Here is a 19,609-nt window from a genome sequence, read left to right as displayed (position 1 = left end):
GGAGGTGGAGTTGGGTAGAGTTTTAATCCCTAGCTGCTAAGTTGGTTACCTCTACTCCATTTCCCCTAGACTTCTTCGTGATGCTGGCAGAGCTCTCTGAGATCCCCGAATACCACCCGAGTTCTTCAGTTACGGGCGGGATGATGGGAACGTGGCCTCTCCTAGGGTGAGCGTTCTGCTTCTTGCCTCCTCCGTCACCTCCTCTTCCCCAACGACACTGGAAACAGTTCTTCCTCTCTGGGCTCAGTTTCCTCAAGCTGCAAATTACTTCCAGAATGGAGAATACTCCTCTCTCAACGTTGGGTACATTTGTCCTGGATGGGAAGAGTCCTGGGAGATCATGGTGAAGGAAGGGGGAGAGGGCAGGACAGCAAAAATTAGTCCAGTGGGAAGGCTTGATGCAGAGCAAGGGGACTAAAGAGGAAAAGCTAGAAAATAGGTCAAGTGAAGCTAAACAGAGGAACTGTTTTCCTTGGGAAAGATTCTGACCGGGGCTTTGTCCATTTTCCGCCCCACTCCTTTTCCCCACATGAGATGTGGTGTTGAGAGATGGGGTAGGAAATTGGGGTGACGGAAGTTATGTGGTCGGAGGCTGACTAGGAGAAAGGGTTGTACATCAGGTAGTGATCAGAGAAGGAAGGGTAGGGAAGGGTAAATTTAAAATCAGAATAGTTGGGTGCCATTTGTCCCTCCAAAGTCACAGAGGTCATGAATAGTAGATAGTCCAAGAACTACAAATCTTGGGGCACGAATAATGGGACTTCCATTGTAGCCAAGAAGCACACCACCCAGGGGCATGTTAAAGAGAGATGTGTCAAAGGGAATGGGAGGAGTCCTAAGGCACCTATTTTCAAAGGAAACAGCTCCAAAGCAATCAAGCTAGAACGTTAAGGACTAGGGACACTTGCTCTCCTATAACTCAGCATCTGTCAGCGCTCTCATTACCAGGTGCTATTTCCAGAGTCCTGGGTCTAGTGGAGGAAAAGGGAGGGGCCCTGGTGGAGAGACAGAGGGAGACCCGATGGGCTCCTCCCCCAGCCCAGCTGCAGTTCTAGATTCTCGCCACTCGGGGGCTCCCGAGCTCAACCACAGTCCCAGAGTTAGGGACGGGGACGGGGACGGGGATGGGGACGGGGAAAGGGGAGGGGGTGGGGAGAGAGAGAGATAGAGCCTTCAGAGGACAGTTTGGGACGTCAGTGGTGACCCTGAGCAGAGAGGTGACTTAGGGGACATTTGCTCTGAAGCTGCAGACCCTTCGCATGGCCGTTGGGAAGACATCCAGCCTCAGCCCTTCTCTCGTGGGACTGGGACTAGTTCCCCACCTCTTACCCTCCGAGGTCATTTCCTCCCCTGCGCGTTTCCTTCCCCTCCCCCATCCTTGTGGTAGGAACACCACCACCATCCCCCACAGCCTGTCAGAGTCCTGAGGAATGCTCTCACCCTGGCTGGGTGCCAAGCTCTGGACTTCCTGGGCTTTGGGGTGGGGCTTGGCCAAGGGGAAGCCCTTTGGACAGGAGAGCCACCCAATCCTGCATAGCCTGCTTTCGCGCGCTCTCTCCGTGTCTCTCTCTCCCTCCGCCCCCCCCCCCACCCCCCGGCCCCAGGCAAAAGGCTCATCTATCATTCTCTGTCACCATCACCTAATTTCCTACCCCCACAATAGGATTTCCTTGCCAGGGCAAAACATCCACAATATGGAGACGGTGGGCATCCTAAACGCTGGTTTATAGTGAGAGAGGCGGAAAAAACCTATTACAGAACCTGCCTTCCCTGTTGCAGAAGGCATGTAGCTGGAAGGAGAGGTTCAGCTGCCAGGTCCTGAAGGTAAGGGTTTTGTAAACGGTCATTTGGCCCTGGGACTCCTTCTGGATCCTTCTCAGGACCATTGGGTCTAAGGAAGTACGTCTCTCTGTAGTAAAGCTTGGGAGTGAATTTCTGCGTATCTGACTACCTCTGCTCACTCTCCATGTTCCTGAAATAAATCAGCTGAAATCTGAACTTGTTGGTCTACATCAAGGCCAAGGAAATCTTTCCACCCAGCTGTAGCCGACTGGGATGGGTTCAGCGAGAATGGGGAACAGGCAGAAATTACTCCCAAATCTAATGAATAGAGACCAGGCCTGTCAGAGGCCTCTGCGTCCTCTCCAAGGGGTCACTGCTCAGAAATGTTTTTGCATTGAGGGGGTTGGAGAATCTTCTGATATTGTCCACAAGTGACAAAGTGAGAACTCAGTCCTGTGGCATCCCCTGCCTCGCGGTCCCTTGGTGCAGATTTTGCAGACTGTCTACCTGAAGTCATCATCTGTAGACCTGTGCCAGATTCCCAAGTTCCTACCTTGAAATCTCAGCCCCCCACACCCAGGGCCTAGAGGAGAGCCGATGTAGGTCACTGCAGCTGAGCCTGCGGGGCTGTTTGCTCCTTGAGCGCAGAGCCTTTCAGGCACAGAGAGGAAACCTTGCAGAGAAGTGAGAGAAAGGGCTCTGTGAGTAACAGAGGAAAGCATTCCTCAAAAAATGAAGCATGGAGAGGACAGGAGTCAACTGGTCGCACCTGAGACAATGATGGGAGCTCTGCTCCTAAGAGGCTGCATGTGACAGAGGAGGGAAAGGGAGAGGAGAGGGGCTGAGCATGGCCCCCTCCCTGGCTTTCCCTCCCATGCCCCACCCTTGCTCTCTTTGCCTGTGTAAGGGAACCCTTCTGATCTACTGTCCATCCCCCATTCTCCAGTCGCCTTGCTTTCAAGGCTTAGATTTCATTCTCTGGAGCCTTTGTGACTTGCCTCAGAGACCCTCTGCTTCCTCTGGTCACAGTTTCTGTGTCTCAGGAAGCTAGAGTAGGCCAGGGTTGTCCCCACCCGCCCCATTGAAAGACTCTTCCTGCTTGTTATCTGTTAAACTCATTTTGCCCAGGGTACTTCCAACCCTCTGGGGCCTCATTTCTTTTCTTGGCTCTCCCTACCCGCCAAGATCCAAAGGAGTGTGTGTTTTTGTGTACATGCATGGTGCCCATACTGTCTTGGTTTTGCATGGGGTGTCAAGGACCTATGGCTGTAATGAGCTTGGGGTCCTCATGGCCAGGAAAAATAGACAAGGGACCAATTTCTACCTCCAGACTCAAAACAATTTAAACCACAATCAATTGTTCTGTAGGAGTCTCAGGACAGGAAGAAAAGTAGGGAAGATGGAGAAAGGATAAATAATCAGTCTTAGCATTCTCTTCCCCTCATTCTTCCCCTCAAACCCTTACCCTCCCCTTTCACGTCTCAGCTACTTATCCTCCCACTACTTGTTCGCTCTCATTCCCAGAATCCCTGCACACAGTAGGCACTCAATAAATGCTTTTTACACTGAGTCAAACTGAATCCGGTTATGCTCTCTGGCTAAACTTTGAGATGAAAAAGCACAAAAGGAGAAGGTAGACCCTCTCCAGATCCTGGGCTAGATTCTCCTACAGGACTGATTGCTAGGGAACAGAGACCCAGAGCAGTGGTTCTCCTGCATCAGAATCACCTGCAGAGCTGGGTGAAACTCAGATTGCTGGGCTCTACCGCCGGAGTCTCTCATTCAATGGGCCTGGGATGGAGCCTGAAAATTTGCATTTCTAACAGGTGCCTGGGTGATGCTGACCCCTCCACTAATCCTGAGAATCACTGTCTTAGGGAACCACAGCCCCTCACCCCAGTGCTCACCATGGGGACCTGGTTCATCCCAATGTCATATAGTTTAGGAGGAAGGAACAGGTGAGAATTGGGAACACGTGACTCCTGCTCAGTCCTCCACCCCAACACCTACAGGGATCCCAGAAAGATAGGGCAAGGGTGAGCAGAAGTCGGTCTCCGATTGATTAGACGTTCTCTTTTTAAATAGTCCATCGACTCCATCCTTTTTTAAAGTCACTTCCCAAAACATGTTTTGCAGCAGCAACGGAGCACTAGGAATTTCCTGTGGCGAGGCAGCGCCAGCATGGGGAGGGGAGAGGCCTTGCTGAGCGAGCGCCTTCCCTTGGCTCGGGCAGGGCCACGTGCCCCACCCCCTCGCTTGCACATGTCTGCACCGCCACCGCCGCAGCAGCCGGGCTGTTTATGAGCGAGTTGTTGTGGTAGAAATGGAGCAGGCTGCACATGCCCGGGCCATGTGACCCCAGCAGCCCGCGTGAGCCTCGAGCCGGCACAGACACACACACTCGGCCCTGTCCTCCACCGGCTGGAGAAACAGGAGGAAAGATGGGGAAGGAGTGAAAGGGCACTGGGCTCCCTTCCCCCTGTCTCCTGGCTCTTTATTCTGCTTCTGTCTCCTCTGTCTCTCCCAAGCCACCAGGAGAGGAAACACCCAGGAAAGGAACATGGTTTCCCCAGGCATATTCTCCTCCCAGGCAGCCCCTTGGCATTTACACAACCCAGAGCCCTAAGCCCCAAATGAACAAAGGGCCTCCCCAAGCCAAGATCACAGGATGCCAGCCCCAGTCCTCCAGCTGACGTGCTAATGGCAGCCCAGAGCCAAGACTTGGTTTCCCTGCAGCCTGGGCTCCCCAAATCAGGCTGCCTGGTCCCCTCTTTCTAGGAAGGAGGATGCCGCACAGAGATGCAGTGAGTGCCCGGTCCAGAATTAGAACCAGGAGTGTTCAGGGATTTGTGGGGTCAGGGACTGGAAGCAAGGATTCTTTCTGCAGCAGTCGTCTGTGGGGTTAGTGGACAGGAAGGGCAAAATCCCTCTGCCAACTGAGGATAGGGAAGAGCTGAGGGATGGGGTGGGGATGGGGGGTGAGATCTGGAAGAACACAAACTCTGTCCAGCTGGAGAACAAACTCTTCCTTGTGACGCGAGAGACAAGCTCAGCCTCCATCCCTCATGGAAGTGTCCCCTCTCATCCATGTGGCCCTCCCAGCCCCTTAGAGACCTCTGTCAGCACTCTAACCCCAGACCCCCGCTTCCAGCCCTCTGCTCCGGCCCCCCACCCGTGACCCTGTTTCTGAGCGGCAGTGCCTCTTGCTGGGATGTGAGACTGTGCTGGAGTCAGGCGGACAGTAGGTTAGCAGGAACAAGCAAATGAAAGGAGCACGACCCACATTTCCTCACCGCACCAAAACTTCGCAGATCCTGCATTGCAGAGCTAGCGCTTTTTTTTTTTTTTTTTTTTTTTAATTCTCCACTGGGCCCCTACACGCGTCTGCATTTTTGCAACCAGTACAGATTTTTTTTTCAGGGTGCAAACTGCGCATTCTAATGAGCCAAAGCTCCTTCCCGCGGCATTGAAAATCTCTGGCAAATTGCTTCTCCCCACCCCCACCCCCAATTTAGAAAAAGGGGAGGGATCCCAAATTTGTGAAGTCGCATCCTCCCTTTCTCCTTCCCCTGCTCCCCTCCCCCAACATACTGCAGTCTTTCCAGCCCAACTAACAGCTGCAGACCAGGGGAGAGGGATGGGAGGTGGGAAAAATCAGCCTTGTTCCTCCTTTGCACTCAGACTGAGCTGGCGGGGGGCGGGGTTGCTTTTTTCCTGGGCAACCCGTTGCATCCCTCTTTCCCTCCCCATCCCAGCCAGTGTTTATGTAAGCCTCCCAGAGGCTACACACAGCCCCTAATGCCTGCCCAGGCCGCAGCTCCTCCAAGGTCCGTCCTGCTCACGAGGACTGTCATGAGCCTCCGGCCTCCCCAGGCAGCTGCATGGAGATCTGCAGAGGCTCAAGGAATGAGGAGATGTTGGACACGGAGGGGGTTTGAGATGGAGCTTGGGGTAAGGGATGGCGATGGGGGCAGGCACACAGGTATCCCAGCCTCACCACTCCCCATACATTCCCGTGCATCTTAGTCCTACAGAGGCTCAAGGACAGCCAAGGGGCAGGTGCAGGGACCTGGAAGGTGACACCACCCGTGGGCTCCAGCAGCAGCATAGCAAAGGTTGGACAGGATGGCCTTGCCTTAGCATGTCCTGGATGTCACTGCCCCCCGATCTGGGAGGAGGAACCCCATGCCAGAAAGTGGGCACTCTGGGGCTTAGTTTTCTCCTGCCAAGGGCAGTCCATGTCACCTCCTTGATCCTGTGAGTTTGCTGGGATCCTGGGCTCAGAGAGGGGAACCCAAGGGAGGATTCCCCAAAGCATCTGCTGAAGAAGCACTGGCCCAGGATGGTGGGTGGCTTTCAGAGGGCTGTTTTCAAAAATGCTCATCTCTCAAGCAGGTAAATGGGGAAGAAGGATGTTGTTTCCTTACGGCTTTTTTTTTAAAAATAAATTTACTTTATTATTTATTTTTGGCTGCATTGGGTCTTCGTTGCTGCACGCTGGCTTTCTCTAGTTGCAGAGAGCGGGGGCTAGACTTCGTTGTGGTGTGCGTGCTTCTCATTGCGGTGGCTTCTCTTGTTGCGGAGCACGAGGTCTAGGCGCGCGGGCTCTATAGCACAGGCTCAGTAGTTGTGGCGCACGGGTTTAGTTGATCCGCGGCATGTGGGATCTTCCTGGACCAGGGCTCGAACCCGTGTCCCCTGCATTGGCAGACGGATTCTTAACCACTGCGCCACCAGGGAAGTCCCTCCTTATGGCTTTTTATACAACTTGTGTCTGTCCTTGGTGGTCTTCCGTACTCTCATTTAACCAATCCATTCTTTTTTATTTTTAATTTTTTTAATTGAAACTTGTATTTGAAGTGTTAACAAGGAAGGAGAACTTTGGTTCACTGGAAAAGTCAATCGACTAAATGAATTATAAAGGTAAGCAAGTATGTAACAGGTCATTACTGGCAATGGGCCCATATTGATTGGTTCCTACCAAGGGGTACACGTAGATATGGTTCTCACCAAAGGGTCTGCATGCAAAAGGCTCCCACAGGAGGGGGTCATCCATGCAGCCCCCATTCATGTGGCCCCACCGAGGGTGCCTTCCAGCAAGATAGAGACCACACCACCCAACCAATCCTTTTTTTTTTTTGTGGCTACACCACGCAGCTTGTGGGATCTTACTTCCCCGACCAGGGCCCTGGCAGTGAAAGCGCCAAGTCCTAACCACTGGACCGCCAGGGAATTCCCATTTTTTTCCCCAACCAATCCATTCCTGATACACCATGGCCCTTTAAGGGGCCCAGACCTATGGAAGGAAGCACCATGGCCCTTTAAGGGGCCCAGACCTATGTGTCCCTCTCCCTTCATCACCAGCTACATATCCCAGAGTCACGGGGTCAGAGAAGAGAAGGATGTCTGCTTAAGTTACTCACTGCTGTAGCAATGTATGTGGAAGTTTGTTTTTTTGTGTGTTTGTTTGCACCCTAATCTGGCCCCCTTCTACCTAACCAGAGGAGGGGAATGTAGGAGTGAGAGAGGGAGGAGTTTAAGGGAAGAAGAAATGAGGGTGGAGTTAGAGGTTCTGGGAAACTAAGGTACTTGTGGAGACAGGAGCAAGGGGTACTTCGGGCTTCCCCTTCTTGGTGACACACCTCATTTCCAGCACCATTGTTGCTTAGGAAACACCAGGATGAGCTTGCAGCTCAGACATTCCACCCAGAGTAATCATTCTCTCAAGGAAGTGCAGTCTTGCTAGTGGGAAGAGTTTTATCCTCAGGCCTGGGGTTGAATTCCCAACATTGCCATTTTCATTGTGCCATTGATAGTAGTAGTTCCAAGAGACAGCTGGGGGAGCTTTAGCTCCTCCATAAGTCTCCATTAACTCCTCCATTCTTTAATGTGACATCTTCTCAATCTTAAGTGCTTCACTTCAAATACAGCTTCAAGACAAGTTGCCTTGTCTCTGGAGCGTCCTGGGCAAGTTAATAAATGTTTCTAAGTCTCAGATTCCCCATCTCTAAATTAAGAATGGGGACTTTCCTGGTGGCGCAAGTTGTTAAGAATCCGCCCGCCAATGCAGGGGACACGGGTTCGAGCCCTGGCCCGGGAAGATCCCACATCCCGCGGAGCAACTAAGCCTGTGCGCCACAACTACTGAGCCTCCGCTCTAAAGCCCGCAAGCCACAATTACCGAGCCCGCGAGCCACAACTACTGAAGCCCGCGCGCCTAGAGCTCGTGCTCCGCAACAAGAGAAGCCACCACAATGAGAAGCCCACGCACCGCACCGAAGAGTAGCCCCCACTTGCCGCAATTAGAGAAAACCCGCGTGCAGCAACAAAGACCCAACGCAGCCAAAAATAAATAAATAAATTTTAAAAATAAATAAACTAAGAATGAGACCTACAGCATAGGGCTGTCATGGACGTTCAATGAAATGATCTGTGTAACACACTTAGCCCAGTGCCTGGCATACAGTTGGTACTTAATACATATTTATTACTTCCTTTCCTTGGAAAAAGGAGTAGTGAGGTAAAGATAGAATCTGAGACAAAACACATCCATGGAACCCAGGCTTGGATCATACCTCACCCTCCCTTTTTCTATCACCCCCAGAGAAAAAATTAATTCAGACTTTAACCCTCCTACTTAATTCTCCTGAAATTCTCCCCAAGACATCAAAGCTTTTGGTGGGTTAGGGAAAGCTGGCTGGTCTTTCAGAGAACAGAAAAAGGATCTAGGAGGGCTGGGAATGAGTCTCTCCCAGGCACAGGGCTTGCTGCCTGGGGCTGGGGCATTCCCAGCGTTTCTGTCCTGGGTCTGCATCACCTGGGCAGGCAGGTTATTTTCCTGGGGCAGTGGTTCGTTCCGTGAGAAAGGAGCGGGGAAGGAAGGCACTTCCTTCCTACTGAAGGCTGACCTGGTTTCCAGCAAGGACCCACCCCAGTCAGTCAGTCAAGCAGTCAGCCCAAGATTTAGGCCACCCAGGATTTGCACAGGGTGTTGCCTTGTTACCCAGAGCACCCTACTGATGAGGAAAATAGGTCTTGGATCAAACACACACATCCACACACATTCTTGCCATTCACACTTACACACTCACACATGCAGTCTCTCATTCATGATCCTATGATCACACTCTGGCCAGAGCTTGGAGCTCTCACTCTCTTCTCTTCCTCTACCCTATCTCTGCTGTCCTCCCCAGACCAAAGAAATTCAAGAGAATTTAACAGATAGTTGGAAACATATATACACACACAGGATTCCACCCGGCCCCTAAATGGTGAGGTCAGTCTAGGATCCCAGACTCTGAGGAATCGGAGCAGAAGTGTGGGCAACATGGAGCCAGGTGTACTCTGCTGTGCTGGGTCTTGGATATGCATCCATTCCCCATGGTTCTACCTGGGCACTGTTGATTAAGGGTCCAAGTTGTTCTTGGGCTGAATTTCGCTATGGAAGATACGGTGCGTGAGCATGCACAGGTGTGTGTGTGTGTGTGTGTGTGTGTGTGTGTGTGTGTGTATAGAAGTGAACTGGAATGTCCAGCTGGCAGGAGGGGTGGGAGGCCATGTTGAGATACACCTGTTGTCTTAGGTCAAGGTTGAGGTCATAGAGAGGCCAAAGCTAGATTCTATTCCAGGTCCCCAAAGGCCAGACAACCCAGCCTTTTCTCCCTCCATTTGGTGGCTCTTAGTCCCATAGTCTCTGTCCTTCTCCCAGCAGCTGTTGACAGAGAGAGGAGCAGGATGGATAGACAGAAGCTTCTGGAGCCAAGGGAGAGTCCTGCCTCGTCATTATTCTGTATCCTTCTCTCCAGTTGTAGAAGGAAGATCCCAAAGTTATTTCTTTGTCAGGGAGCAAAGGAGGGGCCCTATAAGAAGTGCAGAGGAAGGAGGGCGCAGAAGTAACCCCCCTCCTTTGCCTCCTCCCTCCCAGCCTCCGCCTTCGTACCTCACACAGACTGCAAAACAACCCAGCTTCTTGCCAAGAGTCAGGCTGACTGCATTTCAGCTCTGGCTGCCTCTGCTTCCTCCTCCCTCTCACTGGCTGTAAACTCAGGGAGGGAGTCTTGACCCCTGCCCTCCCCGAGTAGGGATAAACACCAGCAAGTAGAACAAGGGGTGGGCAGGGTGACCACAGCAGCAAGAAGAACTGTAGCTGCCTAACAGGGCAACGAAAGGGAGTGTGCTGACGGGGGTGCTGGGCTGGTGGGGAGCTAGAGGTCATACCAAGGTCCCTGATTTTGAGTCTAGCCCTGGCAGGTCCCTGGGCTCGGGCTCTGGCCCTGGCCCTGGCTCTGATGGAGACTCAGGAAGGGTGCAGAGAGCATGCAGTGCCGGACATGGCAGTTCACCTCCCAGTTTTCCCTCCCGAGCCCAGCAGGAGGAGGGAGAGGGGGTGGAGGCTGAGTTCAGAACCAAGTTTTCCTGAAAAGCCTCTTTCCTTGTTTGTCCTAGCCCCTCCCAGGTCCTCCCACGCTCTGCTGCAGCTTCCCAGCTCTGGGCCAAGGGGCCAGGGCAGGCCAGGGAAGAGCCCACTGCCCTCACTCTCCCACTGTTCTTGGGGGCAAGGAAACAAAGCTAAAGCCCAGGCCGTTCTAGGGAGCCCATCTGTCTTCCCCTGGGAGTCAGAGGGCCAGCGAGTGGTCAGGCCAGCTGCCCAGCCGCCTCCCCTTCAGTCATCTTCACAGTCCTCTCTGCTTACTTCCTCACCACCCAGCTTACTCCTTCCTTGGTGTCCACATGCCTCCTTTTCTTTACTTTTTCGGTAGCTGTTTCCAGGCATCCATCAATGCTGTCCCAGGAGCTATCTGTGAACAAGTGGAGAAGGGCTTCCTGTGTGGGGAAAAAAAAAAGACAAAAAAAAAACCCTCTCTAGGAGCAGTGGGACTGAGGAGGGACTAGCAGGAAGCAGCAGGTGGCCCAGGTTCACTTGGCTGCTTCAAGAAGAGGCTTGCAGCTCTCCCCGCAAGCCAAGTCCTCAAACAGGATAGACCTCGGGAATTCCTGGCATCCCAGTGGTTAGGACTCTGGGCTCTCACTGCCGAAGGCCCGGGTTCAGTCCCTGGTTGGGGAATCCCACAAGCCACACAGCGAGGCCAAAAAAAACCCCAAAACAGGATAGACCTTGACTGGAGACCCTTTTTCGCCAATGGGGCAGAGTTGCTCCTCTGAAGGGAGATGCGGGCTGTTTCTAACCCCTATTCAGCGTTTCATTTCCATGTCTGCCCACCTCCTTGATGGTGGTCAAATGAAACTAGCAATGGATGCCTGACCTTGGGCCAATCACTTCTTCTAAGACTCATTTTCCTCGTCAGTAAGGGAGAGAGGGTTAAGATGGTCTTTGTGTTCCCTTCCGTGGAATCCACGCTACCCTGAAGCACTGAGGGTGGGAGGGGGGTGTCACTCTGCCCCCAAGCCCTGCCTCACCTCTGGCCCCTTTAGAACTTCAAAGCACTTTCACCACAAAGCTCTCCTCCCTTGTGCTTTTTATTTCCTAGACAAAGGGAAATGACTCACCCCGAAGTCACCTTCAGTGGGTGGGGTGGTGTCATACACGAAAACAGGGAGTCCCCAGGGACATCCTCACCACGCCCCCCCCCCCCCCCCCCCCCCCGCCATGGCAACTCGTTTCCCTAGGGGAGTAGAATGGAACAGGGGCCACATTTCCTTTCCATCTCAGGACTTGGCTCTGCAGCAGAAGTTCAGCTTAAGCTCCTGACCGAGGGGATATTCCTACTTGTCAGCTCTCTCGTGTCACCAGTAACCTCAAGGCGAAGTCAGTCCTGCAATCACGTGAAGCCCTCACGTTTGCAAGGTTTGCAGAAAGGGGTTGTTAGCTTTGATCTCCCAGGGAGCGGCCAAGCTTGCCAGCCGCTCCCCAGGAATTCACATGCCTCTGCCATACAGGCTTTCCAAACACGCCACCCTGACTCTCAGCGCACTCCACCCCACAAGGCTCTCAGCTCCTCCCCGGTTCCAGCAGGAGCTTTTGCGAGGCAGAAACGGGGAAATATACGCAGTCCGCCCACTTTGCCAATGGACTACATATCCCGACAGCCTTGGCTTTACGCAGGCGCACGGAACTCAACGTGCCTGCTGCTGGAAAAGTGTGTCACTGGGGCACGAGGCGCTCCCTGGGATCACATGGTACCTGCTCCAGTGCCGCGTGCGGCCCGGGAACCCTGGGTTGCTGGCGCCTGCGCAGAGCCCTCTGTCCCAGAGAAAAAGGCTGGGGCAAAAGGCCGTTGAGATTGGCAGAGTGAAATACTGCTGCCGAGGGAACGTAGCAGGGCACACGTCTCGCTTCTTTGCGCCTGGGTGCCCCGTTTCTCCCATCACGTACTTACTTCCTGACTGCAACCTCTCTCCCTCTGGGACTTTTGCACCGGGAGCTCCAGATTCCCTACCCTGCAGCGCTGCGGAGCCTTCAGGCAGTGGCACCCCGGGCACTGCAGAGACCCGACCCTCCTTGCTACCTTCTAGCCAGAACTACTGCAGGCTGATTCCCTCCGCCCCCTTCCCCCACACTCTCTTGCTTTTCCCATGCAAAGCCGACCTCCGTTGCCTCAGCGTCCTACCCTTCTGCAGGGCTGCAGTCGGCCACCCCAAGACCTTGCTGCAGGGTGCCTAGGATCCTTATCGTGAGCCGCGGGGTCCACTCCCCGTCCTCGGTCAGTTCCCAGGGGGCGACAGCGGCAATTGTAATCTCCAGTTTGTGTCAAGGTCCAGTTTGAATGACCGCTGTCAGCTGGTGAAGACATGACGACCCTGGACTCCAACAACAACACAGGTACTAAGATTCCTTTGCTACCATCATTCTTTCTCTGTCACTGTCTCCTCTCCTCCATCTACGCCTTTGTAAGGAACTTTGTAAGGGACTGGAGACTCCCTCGGCCTGGGGATTTGCTAGCGTGATGGGGGCCGTAGGCTGGGATTTCCAGAGTGGGTTGTTCGGCCTGGGAATGCGCCCGGAGGCGCCCCACCATCACCCCTCAGAGCCCCTCTCTTTAGCCTGAAGGACTCGGATCGCGGGGAAGGAGTAAATGGAGAGCGGGTACGTGTGGTGAGATGAACAGTTTACAAGAACTGGGAGTTTTGGAGCAGTGCCCCGAAACGCCCCCATCTGTCCACCCCCTGCAGCTGTGGCATGCCTGGACTTCTCGGAAGGAGGACCCCCTCCTTCCAATCTTCCTCTTCCCTTAGTTCCTGCAGGCTCGAGGGAACTCGAGAAGCAGTGGGGCGACCTGGGTTCCAGGCAGGAGGGGCTGGGGGGATGGGTCGGATCTCACTGGTGAATCCTCAGTAGGGAGCGGCACTTGAGGAGCCCCACGAGTGGTGCTCTGCCCCAGGAAGGACACCCAGAGCGCCCCGGCAGCCCGGAGCGCTCACATGGCTGCGGAGCCGGGCCCACGTGCTGCGTTTGTTTTCATTCTGCAGAAGCCGTCGCCGCCACCCCATTGGTGGTTGCCTCCCGGCCCCATTACATAATGAGCTCCGCCCCCCGTTGCCCCGGCAACGCGTGTACCCTTCTCTCCTCCCCTTAGTAGTCCTGACCCAGCTGGCGTGAGGGACCCAGCCCTAGACTGGGACCCCGGACGCCGAGGAGGGGCGGGGCTGCTGCTCCCGATTGACGGGAAGCGGAGAGGGCGGAACCTCGGGTTCTGGGGTTCCTCGTTGGGGAGCCACGTGCAAGAGGCACACGTGGAGCCGGGACGTGAGGCCGGCTGAGGGCCCGGCTCCCGCCCCGCCCCGCCGAGATCTGGGTGAAGCTGGGCTGACTCACCGCCCCCGCCTGCCTCCTTTTCCTGTCCGCCTGCCCGGCCCTCTCCTCCTTCCCCATAACCGATGCAGAGTAAGACAGAGCCATCCCTGACCTCTCGTGGCCTCATGTTTACACTCCTCAAGGGGACCTCACATCTAGCCACCCTTCTCCTCACTCTTTTCCTCTTCATTCTCTTTGCACCTACCTCACCGTACTGCCTTTAGACTCAGCTTCTCCACATTACAAATTCTTTCTGTTCCCCAAGCATCTCGTTTCTTAGTCCTGCAAACACTGTCTTACGCCTACTCCCAGCAAACAAGAAGCAGTTTGTCTCCTAAGGGCTTCCCGCAGAACAACTACATCCCAGAAACATAGCTGAAAGGATATTAAGTCTCTTTCATCTTTTTTTTTTTTCCCCACAGAAAGGAAAACTGGGACCCAGAGAGGGGAGTTGATTTCCTCTGGGTCACAAATCAAGTTGGTGGTGATAGATCCAGATCTAAAACTAGACTCTTTTGAGTGTGCCCCACACTTCCAGGTGGAAGTCTCTTCGGATGAGTCTCACTTCTCTTTGGGGGATGGCTGAACTGGGTCAGGTTCATTTACCACCAAATAAATATCCCATTCCCCCACCTCAGCCCTGAAACTGTAGGAGCCGATCTATTGTGCAATTATTTTACAGGGAACTCGGTTCACCCTGACCAACCTTGAGCTATTTTAGGGTTGCTCTGCCCAGCTTAGTGTGTGTCAGTGGGTGAGCAAGACATGTGCCTCTGTAGACACGGTGGCATGCCCTGTGTCAGCTCACACGTGTCCTGGGATCCTCCCTCCTCCCACCCCATCCATGGCAGGCCATGCGAGGTACTTGGCAAAGGTGTGGCAGGCAGGTCACCTTCTTCTCCTGCTAATGCAATGGGAACACAGCCACCTGGTTGGCAATATAACTAGAGGGCCAAAGTCCCTGAATGGCCAGAGAGCCAAGGTCATTGTCACTAGGCAGAGAGATCTAGAAGGGGGAATTCCAAAGCCTGAGGCTGGACAGTTTGTCCTTCACTTCCAACTCCTGCAACTCATACTGTTAAGCCCTTCCCTGGGTTCAGGGATAGAGTCCACTCTGACTCTTGATCTTGGAGGCCAGGGGAACAGTACCTTTGGAGAATACGTCTTCCAGTTTTGAGGGAATGTGATTGTTTTGCTCTTGTAAGACCCCCACTCTCCTCACTGTTGGCTAGCTGCCCCTCCATGGTCTCATCACTGGAATGGTCTTGGCATTAAAATCAGCAGCTGGTTTTTGTTCTTTTTTTTTGAAGCCTGGGCATTATGAATGGTTTTCAGCTGCTCATCCTATCCCGAGGTCAGCTGCTGACAATTAAGTCATTAGCTGCGGTTGATATTCTAAAGGAAGGCATCCAGGGCGGGGGTGGGGGGGTTGGTACATATGTGAGATACTCGCAGAGCATCACAGAGGTCATGCCTCTAGAGAGGTACCTCGCATGCCAGGCAGAAGCTGAGTGTACCTGCCAAGAGTTGCGGTGGTTGGTTGGCCGTGTCTGGTATGTGTTGGGGAGTTGCTTATTGTGGCTCTTCTGGGGACTCCAGGATTAGGTGTTTCACATGGTTAACTTCTGAGTATCCAACAGTGTTTTGGGAGGCAGGTTAGGGATGGGCAGAGTGGTGACCTAGGACCAAAGATATATGGCGGTTGACACGCCTTTCCCTTGGGTTCTCCTGCCAGGTGGCGTCATCACCTATATCGGCTCCAGCGGCTCCTCCCCAAACCGCACCAGCCCCGAGTCCCTCTACAGTGACAGCTCGAATGGCAGCTTCCAGTCCCTGACCCAAGGCTGTCCCACCTACTTCCCACCATCACCCACTGGCTCCCTCACCCAGGACCCAGCTCGCCCCTTTGGGAGCACTCCACCCAGCTTGGGTGACGATGGTTCCCCTTCTTCGTCTTCCTCGTTGTCATCATCCTCCTCCTTCTATAACGGGAGCCCCCCCAGGGGTCTACAAGTGGCCCTGGAAGACAGCAACCGAGTGTCCCCCAGCAAGAGCACCAGCAACATCACCAGTGAGTAAATTTCCAGCCGATCTGGGGGGAAGGGAAGGTGTCCAGGCTGAGGTGGGGAGTTGACATTCATGTGACACAGTTATTCCCAGGACCTACGCTGGCCTCAGGGCTTTCTCCTAGAGTTGCACCAACTGCTGTCAGCCCTGTCTGCTCATTCGGGTACCCCCTAGATACTGAAGCTCCTCCTCAGTTTCCCACCCCACCCCCACCCCCCCCGCCCAATCTCCAGCTCAGAAAACCTCCAGCTCTCTGACCACTCAGAAACCTGCCCTGTTCACCCACTGCCCCTCTCTTCCCGCAGAGCTGAATGGCATGGTGCTACTGTGTAAGGTGTGTGGGGACGTGGCCTCGGGCTTCCACTATGGCGTGCATGCCTGTGAGGGCTGCAAGGTGAGGCAGGGTGGGGGTAAGGGCAGGTGACCCTCTCCCACAGGACACATAGGCCCGGCCTAGACGGAGATGCTCACTAGCTGCCCCGGCTCCACAGGGCTTTTTCCGTCGGAGCATCCAACAGAACATCCAGTACAAAAGGTGTCTGAAAAACGAGAACTGCTCCATCGTCCGCATCAATCGTAACCGCTGCCAGCAGTGTCGCTTCAAGAAGTGTCTCTCCGTGGGCATGTCTCGAGATGGTGAGGCAGCACCGTGCCCACGAGCCTCCCCTCCCCCTCCCCCGTTCTTCCACTCGGAAGTTTCTGAATTAATCCCTGCCTTACAAAGGCCCAATACTAGGCATCTCATTTGCATAGGGGATGCCCACATTTCATCGGGTCTCAGGTAAACACACACATCTTTCTCATTAGTCTCTCTGGTCACCTCTTACCGTAATGCCTACTTGGAAAACCCCCTCGATGGGTGTGGCCTTGTGGGTTTTATGTGGAACCCCAATCTCTAAGGGGCTTGCCCTTTCAGGAGGAAGGAAGAGAAGCGTGTGAGTGTGTATTAGAACTTCCTGACACTGCTCTCATCCTGTCACAGCTGTGCGTTTTGGGCGCATCCCCAAACGAGAGAAGCAGCGGATGCTGGCTGAGATGCAGAGTGCCATGAACCTGGCCAACAACCAGCTAAGCAGCCAGTGCCCGCTGGAGACCCCGCCCACCCAGCACCCCACCCCAAGCCCCATGGGCCCCTCCCCACCCCCAGCCCCTGCCCCCTCACCCTTGGTGGGCTTCTCCCAGTTCCCACAGCAGCTGACGCCTCCCCGATCCCCAAGTCCTGAGCCCACAGTGGAGGATGTAATATCCCAGGTAGCCCGGGCCCACCGAGAGATCTTCACCTACGCCCATGACAAGCTGGGCACCTCACCTGGCAACTTAAATGCCAACCATGCCTCGGGCAACCCTCCAGCCACCACCCCACATCACTGGGAAAGTCAGGGCTGCCCGCCTGCCCCCAATGACAACAACATCGTGGCCGCCCAGCGTCATAATGAGGCCCTGAACAGTTTACGCCAGGCTCCCTCCTCTTACCCTCCCACCTGGCCCCCTGGCCCTGCCCATCACAGCTGCCACCAGCCAAACAGCCATGGGCACCATCTGTGCCCCACCCACGTGTACCCAGCCCCAGAAGGCGAAGCACCTGCCGACAGTCTGCGGCAGGGCAACTCCAAGAACGTTCTGCTGGTGAGGGCACTGGGGGTGAAGTGGGCAGGGGACTGGGGAGACTGGATTTAGCACAGGGCCGCTGGGTGTGCCTGAAGGCTAGGTGCAGGGAGGATGCTCAGCCCTGCAGGAAGGGCTCTGCCTGGGAATCCCTGATCTCCACCTGGCACCCGATTGCTACTTTACCTAAAAGACCCATCCTCCAACGCCACAACTCTAACCCAAGCAGAGTCGGGGGCCCAGCACTGCTGGGGAAGCCTATCTGAGGCAGCCTGACTGATACTCCCCTCCCCAAATTCTCTCCTCTTCCAGGCATGTCCCATGAACATGTACCCGCACGGACGCAGTGGGCGAACTGTGCAGGAGATCTGGGAGGATTTCTCCATGAGCTTCACGCCCGCTGTGAGGGAGGTGGTCGAGTTTGCCAAGCACATCCCTGGCTTCCGTGACCTTTCTCAGCACGACCAGGTCACCCTGCTTAAGGCTGGCACCTTTGAGGTGAGTGACCCTTTGTGCTCCCTGCTCTTGACCTTGGGAAGGATCCAGCAGAAAGGGTGTCTGGGGTGGGCAGGGGCTCTGAAACCTTACTCTTGACGGATGAAGGAAGGGGCAGAATCCCTCCCAGTCCTGCCTATGGATGGCTGGGACTTCTGTCATCTCAGCTGGGGTCTAATTACATCCTATTACCCTAAAATAACACTTTAGGGTACAGCGCTATTCCCGTTCTAGACATGAGCACATTCACTTTGGTGAAGTGCCTTGCCCAAGGTCACAGGGAGCGACAAGGTTGAGACCCAGATTCAGGCTGGATTCCAAAGCCAGTGGGATGTTCCCCATCCACCTGGCACTGCACCCACCTCATTGCTTACTCAGAAACTAGCCCCAGTCTTGACTGAGAAATCTAAGGCAGCACCAGTAACCCTTTCACAAAACTTTAGGGGAGGGCTTCCCTGGTGGCGCAGTGGTTGAGAGTCCGCCTGCCGATGCAGGGGACACGGGTTCGTGCCCCGGTCCGGGAAGATCCCACATGCTGCGGAGCGGCTGGGCCCGTGAGCCACGGCCGCTGAGCCTGCGCGTCCGGAGAGACCCGCGTACCACAAAAAACAAAAAAGAAAAAAAAAAAAAACTTTAGGGGCAACTTGGCGATTGCTCCTCCCACTCCACCCAGGATGACTGTCCCCGCTTTAGGTGCTGATGGTACGCTTTGCATCGCTGTTCAACGTGAAGGACCAGACAGTGATGTTTCTGAGCCGCACCACCTACAGCCTGCAGGAGCTCGGCGCTATGGGCATGGGAGACCTGCTCAACGCCATGTTCGATTTCAGCGAGAAGCTCAACTCCCTGGCGCTTACCGAGGAGGAGCTGGGCCTCTTCACCGCGGTGGTGCTCGTCTCTGCAGGTAGGTCAGGCTCCCGCCTGAGCCTGACCCCGGGAGGAGGCGGACGCAGTTCGATTCAACACACCTTTTATGGAGTACCTACTCTAGGCCAGGCCCTGCACCCGGGCACTGGGGATACAGACATGATTCAGACACAGTCTAGCTCAGGAGACAGACTCATGCCCGACTAATTATAAAACAGTGAGATAAGTGTCACAGTAGAAGCATGAACCAAGGGCTTTGGAAGCACACACAACTATTTCTGCCTGGGGAGTTGGGGAAGGAGGTGACACTTGAGTGGGGCCTCAAAGGACAAGTAAAGATACTGCCAGGCAGAGAGAGGGGGAAGGGCATCCCAGGCAGAGGGAACTACAGAACAAAAAGCAAGGGAGCCTGGGCGTGTGTGGCCTGTTCAGGGAAGGAGAGCGGCCTGGTGGGGTGGGAGGGGGCCAGCCCTGCTGAGCCTGGGCTCCCAGGTCGCAGGCACCTCCTGCTCTTGGGTCAGAGGCCTAGGAGAGGGAGTCATGTTCCCCCTCCTCCTCCTTCCCCATCGGCCCTCTGAGGGGCTTCGGGGAGAGGCTGCATGGCCGCCGCCGCGTCCTCGCAGGCCTCCGGGTCCTCCTCGTCAGAGGAGCTCAGGGAGCCTGCCTCACTGCCGTCGTCTTCCCCACAGACCGCTCGGGCATGGAGAATTCCGCTTCGGTGGAGCAGCTCCAGGAGACGCTGCTGCGGGCTCTTCGGGCTCTGGTGCTGAAGAACCGGCCCTCGGAGACTTCCCGCTTCACCAAGCTGCTGCTCAAGCTGCCGGACCTGCGGACCCTGAACAACATGCATTCCGAGAAGCTGCTGTCCTTCCGGGTGGACGCCCAGTGACCCGCCCGGCCGGCCTTCTGCCGCTGCCCCCTTGTACAGAATCGAACTCTGCACTTCTCTCTCCTTTACGAGACGAAAAGGAAAAGCAAACCAGAATCTTATTTATATTGTTATAAAATATTCCAAGATGAGCCTCCGGCCCCCCGAGCCTT

At 54.8% G+C, this 19,609-nt stretch overlaps 1 protein-coding gene and 1 long non-coding RNA gene across 3 annotated transcripts; one reads left to right on the top strand and one right to left on the bottom strand.

The window, feature by feature from the left end:
* Nucleotides 1–5: 5 nt before the first annotated feature.
* Nucleotides 6–12,490, bottom strand: LOC137212065 (uncharacterized). Of its 2 annotated transcripts, none has more exons than XR_010937337.1 (3): nucleotides 12,351–12,490; nucleotides 10,495–10,580; nucleotides 6–330 (listed from the first exon to the last, which is right to left on the bottom strand). It is a non-coding gene; the product is annotated as an uncharacterized lncRNA (long non-coding RNA). The 2 variants fall into 2 exon arrangements; XR_010937338.1 differs by having other exon boundaries at nucleotides 10,495–10,605; nucleotides 12,351–12,473.
* Nucleotides 12,423–19,588, top strand: NR1D1 (nuclear receptor subfamily 1 group D member 1). The gene is made up of 8 exons (XM_067714972.1): nucleotides 12,423–12,562; nucleotides 15,270–15,605; nucleotides 15,907–15,995; nucleotides 16,093–16,237; nucleotides 16,584–17,227; nucleotides 17,519–17,704; nucleotides 18,395–18,605; nucleotides 19,258–19,588. Exons 1-8 carry the CDS (start codon nucleotides 12,532–12,534, stop codon nucleotides 19,455–19,457), a joined length of 1,842 nt encoding a protein of 613 aa, XP_067571073.1. The 5' UTR covers nucleotides 12,423–12,531; the 3' UTR covers nucleotides 19,458–19,588.
* The last annotated feature ends 21 nt before the right edge of the window (nucleotides 19,589–19,609 follow it).

This window comes from Pseudorca crassidens, chromosome 19 (assembly GCF_039906515.1).
Source record: "Pseudorca crassidens isolate mPseCra1 chromosome 19, mPseCra1.hap1, whole genome shotgun sequence".
NCBI classification, from domain to species: Eukaryota; Metazoa; Chordata; class Mammalia; order Artiodactyla; family Delphinidae; genus Pseudorca; species Pseudorca crassidens.
This window is presented reverse-complemented; position numbering and strand designations above follow the sequence as displayed.

Coding starts and splice junctions, on each gene's coding strand:
- NR1D1 (XM_067714972.1), top strand. CDS start 12,532: ATGACGACCCTGGACTCCAACAACAACACAG. Junction 15,606..15,906: donor GAGCACCAGCAACATCACCA/GTGAGTAAATTT, acceptor CTCTTCCCGCAG/AGCTGAATGGCATGGTGCTA. Junction 18,606..19,257: donor GGTGGTGCTCGTCTCTGCAG/GTAGGTCAGGCT, acceptor TCTTCCCCACAG/ACCGCTCGGGCATGGAGAAT.